The following is an 8,349-nucleotide window of genomic DNA, read 5'->3' as shown; positions in this document are numbered from 1 at the left end:
CCACCAGCCTCTCAAAAGCTCTCTTCCAAGAATCTTAGCATCAACGATAAACAACATTTTTGTTTTCGCATTTTGCAATACTTAATTTGCCTTTAACCTTCAGACCTCCTATTTAAGTTTCATGATGACAAGCCAAGAGGTTGTACTGCCTCCACCAGTTAATCTAAAACTTTGCCTAAAGAAACTTGACCTAAAGTTGACCTAAACTTGACTTGGCCTTAAGAGACTTAACTCCTATATCAATATTTACATTTACATTTACATTTATTCATTTAGCAGACACTTTTATCCAAAGCGACTTCCAAGAGAGAGCTTTACAAAGTGCATAGGTCACTGATCATAACAACGAGATAGCCACAAAACATTGCGAGTAGCCAAAACATGAAGCACACATTGTGAACAACCAAAAATAAGTGCCAAAGGGAAGAACCATAAGAGCATGTAGTTAAACAAGTTACAATTAAACAACATGAACTGCTATAAGTGCAAGTGTACCTGTGGAAAAAAAGCAAGCAACAATAATAAAACAATATATCACAGCGAGTACAAACATTTAAGTCAGTTACCACTAACCACAAGAGCAACAAGTCTCTAAGCAAGAGTCATTGTGATCCTTGAGGAAACTAACATCAGGTCAAGCGAACCATTCCTAAGTACCGTTGTACTCCCGGAACAAGTGCGTCTTGAGCCTTTTCTTGAAGGTGGAGAGACAGTCAGTGTCTCTGATGGAAGTGGGGAGTTGATTCCACCACTGGGGGGCCAGACAGGAGAAGAGCTTGTGTTGGGACCGGGCGGTCTTGAGCGGTGGGACCACCAGGCGGTTGTCTGAAGAAGACCGTAGGTGACGGGTGGGGGTGTAGGGCTGCAGGAGAGACTTGATGTAGACGGGTGCAGTCCCGTTCACTGCTCGGAAGGTCAATACCAGGGTCTTGAATCTGATACGGGCCATGATAGGTAGCCAGTGGAGAGAGATGAGGAGCGGGGTAACATGGGAGCGTCTGGGTAGATTGTAGACCAGGCGGGCCGCTGCGTTCTGAATCCTCTGAAGAGGGCGGGTTGCACATGCTGGGAGACCAGCGAGCAGCGAGTTGCAATAGTCCAACTTGGAGAGGACAAGTGCTTGGACTAGCAGCTGGGTGGAGTGCTCAGACAGGTATCTCCTGATCTTCCGGATGTTGTAGAGGGTGAATCTACACCACCGGGAGACTGCAGCAATGTGGGCCGTGAGGGAGAGCTCGTCATCCATGGTAACCCCAAGGTTCCTGGCAGAGGATGAAGGGGTCACCGTCGCAGATCCCAGGGTGATTGAGAGATCGTGGGAGATGGAGGGTTTAGCCGGGATGATGAGAAGTTCTGTTTTGGCAAGGTTCAGCTGGAGGTGGTGCTCGGTCATCCAGGCGGAGATATCTGTGAGGCAGGCCTCAATCCTAGCTGAGATCCCCGGATCGGTCGGGGGGAACGACAGGTACAGCTGCGTGTCGTCAGCATAGCAGTGGTAGGAGAAGCCATGGGAGGTGATGATTGGTCCAAGTGAGGTGGTGTACAGAGAGAAGAGGAGGGGTCCAAGGACGGAGCCCTGTGGGACACCAGTGGAGAGCTGGCGAGGGCCTGACAGTTTGCCTCCCCAGGAAACCTGGTAGGATCTTCCCGACAGGTAGGATGAGATCCACTGGAGTGCAGTGCCAGTGATGCCCATCTCAGAAAGTCTGGCGAGCAGGATCTGGTGGTTAACCGTATCAAACGCTGCAGAAAGGTCCAGCAGAATGATGACAGATGACCTGGAAGCCGCTCTGGCAGACTGGAGGGCAGTGGTGACTGAAAGGAGGGCAGTCTCTGTGGAGTGGCCAGTCTTGAAGCCTGATTGGTTGGGGTCAAGCAGGTTGTTCTGAGAGAGAAAGTTAGACAATTGGTTAGATACAGCACGTTCAATTGTTTTTGAAAGGAAGGGTAACAGTGATACCGGTCTGTAGTTCTTGAGAACGGCAGGGTTAAGGGAGGGTTTTTTGAGTAGAGGGGTAACTCTAGCCTGTTTGAAGGCAGAGGGGAAGGTGCCAGAGGTAAGAGAGGAGTTTAGGACATGGAGAAGAAAAGTTATGATGGAGGGGGAGATGGTTTGAAAGAGAGGGGAGGGTATAGGATCAAGGGGACAGGAGGTGGGGCGATGAGAGAGAATGAGGTCAGAGATCTCTGCCTCAGACAGGGGAGAAAAAGAGTTTAGACATTTAGTCGGGTCAGTCATGGAGGGTGAGAGGGTAGGACAGGTGGGCTTAGGGAACCGACTGCTAATGTCGGCGACTTTTTTCTCAAAGAAGGAGGAGAAGTCGTCTGCTGTCAGGGTGGAGGGAGGGGGTGGGGGAGGTGGGTTAAGAAACGTGGAGAAGGTAGAAAAAAGTTTGTGGGGGTTTGAAGCAGAGTTAATTTTGTTCAGAAAGTAGAGGGTTTTAGCACCAGTTATGTGAGAAGAGAAGGATTTGAGGAGGGAGTGATACTTATCAAGGTCCGGACCGCCTTTGGACTTGCGCCATCTCCTCTCAGCTGCCCGAAGGGTGGACCGTTCTTCACGGATAACATCCGTAAGCGACGGGCAGGAGGGAGAAGATCATGCAGGCCTGGTTGACAGGGGACAGAGAGAGTCAAGTGATGCAGTTAAAGTGGTTAACAAGGTGTCAGTGGCAGTGTTAGTGGGGTGGGACGAGAACTCGTCAATGGGGGGGAGGGAGGATGTTACAATAGAGGAGAAATGGGAGGTGGATAGGGAGCGGAGGTACTGGGTGTATCGAATGTACTGGGTGTATCGAATGGATGCTAAAGGAAGTACTGTGTACAAATTGTGAATGCATGTAGACATTTATTAACCTCCCTTCCTTCCTCAATCCATCCATCCATTCATTGCTAACCATGTTATACCCTTGTCTGGCATTATGGTCCTTGTCTCTGTTTCCCAGAAATGAAACTTACACAGACAGTCATCAACACTCGCAAGAGCGCAACTAGTAATATGTGTGTGTGTTTGTTTGCAAACAAAGATGATCACAATTCCTATATTATGTTTCATTTGTAGCAAAGTGTATTAACCAGGTGGCATCTACAGTCCTGCCGTGGATAACACTCTCCGCTGTCTGCTCTGCACTCAGCAAGTTAGGCTGCACGGGTTAGGGTTCACAGCATCCATAATATCAGTGTTTTTTTTGCTTTGAATATATAGAACACCATAGACACCTTTTATAGACACCTCTTATTACAATTATCAAGCTTTACAAACCTAGAACACAGGATATAACCTTTTTTTGAGAAATCTCTGAAAGCTACATGATAGGCCGTGCTCCAGTAACATGCCCACACATTTAGGTTGATGCATAGAGGGTGGAAATTGCACAAATGTCACAAGTCACAAATAGTGACATAGGTGTTTTAGAGCTAGATTTAGTGAAGCTCACTAGTGCACACTATACTTCTCATGCAACATTCTGTATAGTGCCTGATTGTATAAAAGGTTGTTTATGGACGTTGTAAAACGCATGAAACCCCACAAGGGGGCAGCGAAACATTCACTTTTTAGCCATAGCTTTTCAGTAAGTGTTCGTTGACAGCTGTGATATAATCAATGCATGTGAAATAGTCTACCTGCTGCAACTGATGTGTAGATTAAACTAAATTAGACCTCAACAATGAACACATTGGCCCTCTGACCTATTCAATACAGATTTTGACCTGTCCACTTAAAAGTGGACCGGTTGACCACAGACGGCTTCCTGTCCACGCAAAATAATGCGTTCAGTACTCCAGTTGGCTATAAATCATTTTTATGTTTTACCTGTAGGCCTATACCTGTTTCTGATCATTATTCAGTTTAAAAAGAAGCGAAAGGAGAACTGAGCCAATTTTCTTGAATTGACTCCTATCGAGAACTCGCTACTTGTGTTCTTTGCAGGCGATATAATTTCTGAGAATACGAAAGGGAAACAAAGATTTCCTGTAAATGGAGGAGGAGGGGCCAGAGTCATTCGCATAAAAGAACTTACTAGGACATTTCGAACTAGTATGCAATTGAAATAACCGTTGAGAGAGAATAGGTCTGATTGATCATGATAAACGTAGATCAAACAAATATTTATCCTGCAACGCTGCGGAGTAGCCTATTTTTGGAAATTGCCTAAACTGCTTTTTGGGATTTGTACGATAAGGATTATTTCACAAAATTTACCCTGTATTTTCAACGTTGTTCTCGTTTTGCTAAACGGTAAGCAAACAATCTTTGCTTACCAATGCGGTAAATTGATAGTTTACTGTGGGCCTATGACATTGAATTGTTTTAACATTTGACTTTATGCGGACTGCAATATAATTAAAAAATGCATTGGCTACAGTAGCGTAGCCTACTGTACCAGTTATTTCAGAAAAACATCTCTACAGTAATGTTTAACTGACGTCTCTTGTACTGTACACAAGCTGCGCTTGATTTAAGCGGGCTACTCAGTGAAAGAAGTGCCAGACGTTTAGCCTATGTGTAACCTAGTTCGCTACTTTGCTTAGAAATGCTTCTGTTCTCACATGTCTCGCCAGATATCGGGTTGTTTTCCCGATTGAGAAATAACTTGTAACATAAAACTGCTACACTAGCATCACAGAAGCACATACGCTATTGTTAATTGCCTGTCACCTTGGTGTGTGTATGTGTGTGCCATGTCAACCACAATTGCACAGCTCTAACATCTGACTGACAGTCTAGTTAAACAAATCAAGAATTGAATTAATAATCCCGACTCTCCTCCCTTGCATCTTCTCATGGTTAAATAGTAGCCTAACCTACAGTGTGCCACAGCTCAACTCAACCAGCCGCTAGACTACCCATAATGATTTTTCCCAGTAGCACAACAGTAACACTTGTGTATCTCTTTTCCCCTTTCTTAGGATGACTGTGTTGTGTAGAGATGGGAGAGGGTTGGGGCCGCTCTCCCCCTTAGGATGGTAGCACACAGCAGAGTGGAAGGCCATGACGACACAGCGCTATCCACATCCTCATCGTCCTCATCATCTTCATCCTTTTCTGGGGTCAGGGAGCCCGACCGGTCTGCTCAGCACCAGAGGAACCCTCCGGAGGTCCTGCTCACGCCGGTGTCCACCCACTTCCCGCCCTTCCGCTGCAATGAGGACTTCCTGCTCATCACGCGCACAGCGTCCATGTTGGAGCTTAGCGGCTTCTACTGGGGTCCTCTAGGGGTGGAGGAAGCACACAGCAGGCTCCAGGACGCGGCTGTGGGAACCTTCTTGATCAGGGACAGTCGCCAGAAGGACGTCTTCTTCACGCTGTCGTACCGGGCCGCCAGCGGACCCGTCAGTGTCCGCATCCTCTACAAGCGGCAGAAGTTCAGCCTGGCGGGAAGCGAGCGTTTCTTCCCCTGCCTCTTCTCCCTGCTGGAGCATTACGTCAACTCCCCCAAAAAGAGCCTCAGCCTTCCCTACAGGAAGCAGCGACTCACCTTGCAGGAACTGTGCAGGAAACGCATCATTGAAGTGTGTGGCGGTGGGGAGAAGGTTGAGCAGATTCCTGTCAATCCGGTTCTGAAGAACTTTCTGTTAGAGTTTCCCTACAGGATATGACCTCACAGCAGATGGCATTAAGGCTTGGATTCCTTAACTTTAGGTCAACATCCAGAGCTACGGTGACTGTGTCTGGTGGGCGAGTCCAAGGGAGTGTACCCTGGTTAGACTCGTTAGATCTAGAACACATCAGATCAGCTGCATTAAGAGACTATTGGGCTGTTGGCGTTATGATGGGAAACTGGTTGTGGTTGTGGTTGACCCCTTGGCCCTGTTGTTGTAGGCAGGTCATCTGGGGTCGTGGTAGCAGACTTGAATACTCTATTGTGAATGTTTACATGGACCATGAATGTGTGTTGTTCACAGAGACCTCCTCTCTCTGTGGTGTCTCACTGTCTGCCATGCAGATTCAACTGTTAATATGTAAGGAAAATATTTTAAGTAATAATATTATTGTTAAAATGATTATCTTTGGTAAAAGTACAATGTTCGGTATAATAAACACATTTTAGAATTTTCAGACAGTTCTCCCTTGTGTTTATTGTTTTGTGTTGATGCTGTGTGTGTGTGTGTGTGTGTGTGTGTGTGTGATTCTCCCCTGCTGTATCACACCATGTTGAGGAAGCAGCTTAAAGCTCTAGACTGAAGGCGTATGGTTTGAGACAACTCCACATACAGTAATGTTACCATGGTGACTCAACTCGGTAGTACGTGGTGACAGGTTGGCGGTGTTGAAGAGATAGTTACTAAGTCACGCTCACACTCACGCTTACCAGAAATGGAAGGAGCAAAGAAAAAGGTGTGTTTGAATGAGTCACTCAGAAGAGCAGTCGTGTCTGTGTCCTTACCGGTGTAGTGTGTGTATATCAAAAAAAGGCTGGATGGTAGCATGTCTAGGCTACTTCGGCCACGTTTAAATGGGTGTTTTTGTCTTATGAGTATCATCTAGTGGCTTGTTGGCACATACTAATGAATAAAAAACAACATGGAATAGTCATCAGCGACTTTGAGAACTTTGAAAAGCGCTATATAAATAAAATGTATTATTATCTTTACGGCTCGATTCCAGTAAATTAGCCTATATCATTATCTTGAAAAGGGGCAGAGAGGATAGGGTGGGGGCTGATCATCCTGTCTGACAGATTACTATGAACTCATTAGAAATGTGCATGATTTCATTGATGGACTTTCTCAGTACAGGCAGAGTTTCAGTACAAGGTACACCTGTCCTCATATCTTAGCATTCAATCTATGCTATTTGAATTCTGAGTACTCCTAAAATTTATGAGAAATGTAAAACAAGATGTAGCATTGTAATCTCTGAATGAATTAACTGGAATTGTCATCATGACTCATGTGTCTTTTGTGAATCAGATGTGAAACTGAAACTGACTGTCCACACAGAGCTGGGCAAAGGTCATACGTTGACACTGCTGTGACAGAGTTCTCTAGAAAAAATAAGAACATGTGATAAGTATGACCACCAGAATCCTCACAATAACTGAACATATTCAGTAAGCGTGTACAGTATATTTGTGTGTGTGTGAGTCATGTATTCGTAAAAAAACAGCATTAATAGTCTTGTCAGAAATCTATATTCCTGTAAACAGTCATCACCTCTTAGAACCACAACTGGGCAAACCACACCCTCTCCAGCTACTCTTCTCAGAAGAGGGATCCAGTCTAATAGTCTTGAACTGACTATCCTGTCTGTCCTACTCGTCTGAAAACTCCCTGTCAGGGTTAGCATCTTAAACCTTAAACCCTTGACAGTGGAATCTCTCATAGCTGCATTTTTCTAGTTTTCATGTCTCTGTCTTTTCATTTATTTTGCTGTCTCTCTTGTTCTCTTGTTGCCTTTCAATCTTGTTCTCTCCTACTCTGTCTCCCTTTCAGACACAGGCCCCCCCCTCCACCATCTGTGGTGAGACAGAAACACACATGAAAGAGTTTCAGCATCCTTACTCTACCAGGAACACACACCAGTGTTTCCTTGAAGAGAAAACACGAGATAGAACACTTTCTCTCACACACAAACCACATAAAAACAGAACCCCACACATACGCACGCATAATTTAATGCATGCTGCCACATTTGCAGAGTGTATGGAACACATACACACAATGCTCACTTGGGAAACGGAAATGGTTTGTTTCCTATGGATTGCCTATTCAAAGGGGGGTGCTACCTGACATTCCGACCCCCCCGTCTCCATCTCCTTCCCCTGCCTCACTTACTGCTTCCTCCTGGTCTCCCCTCTCTCTCTCTCCGGCCCCTTGCTCCATCATCCCCTCACCCTGGTTTTCTCCCTGTCTTGTAGCTGTACAGTTCTAGAGGGTGTGCATGCACGTTCTCTTACGGGTCTCTGAAGGCTTTTCTAGTCAGCATGTGGTTCAGTGGTGAACCAATCTCACACCTCTCCAGTCTTTCCTGCCTTTGAGCTGAGCTGTAGCAGTCCAAGTGTGTTGGTGTGTGTCATGTGTTCAGTCTGCAGTGGTTAAGCAGGCATGTGTGTTTTTTGATAGATATATTTTTGGCCTTTTATGGCTTTATTGGACATAAATGGTTACAGGGTGACAGGAAGTGAATGGGAAAGGGGGGAGTCATGCAGAAATGGCCTGAGTCAGAATCAAACTCAGGCCGCTGCATCATGGTCTCAGCCTGTATGGTAAACACAGCCCCAAATAATGATGTGAAATGTTAAAAAGTTTGCACAAATGTTTTCCTCATTGCTAAAACCTAGATATAGTAAATTGAAAGGTGGACCGTACTAGATAAATTGTACAAACTCACAAATGACAAATTCA

General features: G+C 45.5%; 1 protein-coding gene across 1 annotated transcript; it reads left to right on the top strand.

Moving 5' to 3' along the window:
- Positions 1–3,744: 3,744 nt before the first annotated feature.
- socs1a (suppressor of cytokine signaling 1a) lies at positions 3,745–6,055 on the top strand. Its single transcript, XM_062448136.1, has 2 exons — positions 3,745–4,240; positions 4,912–6,055. Exon 2 carries the CDS (start codon positions 4,966–4,968, stop codon positions 5,599–5,601), a length of 636 nt encoding a protein of 211 aa, XP_062304120.1. The 5' UTR covers positions 3,745–4,240; positions 4,912–4,965; the 3' UTR covers positions 5,602–6,055.
- Positions 6,056–8,349: the final 2,294 nt, after the last annotated feature.

The sequence above is a fragment of the Osmerus eperlanus genome, chromosome 2 (genome assembly GCF_963692335.1).
Source record: "Osmerus eperlanus chromosome 2, fOsmEpe2.1, whole genome shotgun sequence".
Classification (NCBI taxonomy): domain Eukaryota; kingdom Metazoa; phylum Chordata; class Actinopteri; order Osmeriformes; family Osmeridae; genus Osmerus; species Osmerus eperlanus.
The sequence above is the reverse complement of the archived record's forward strand: the minus strand, read 5'-3'. Positions and strand labels throughout refer to the sequence as shown.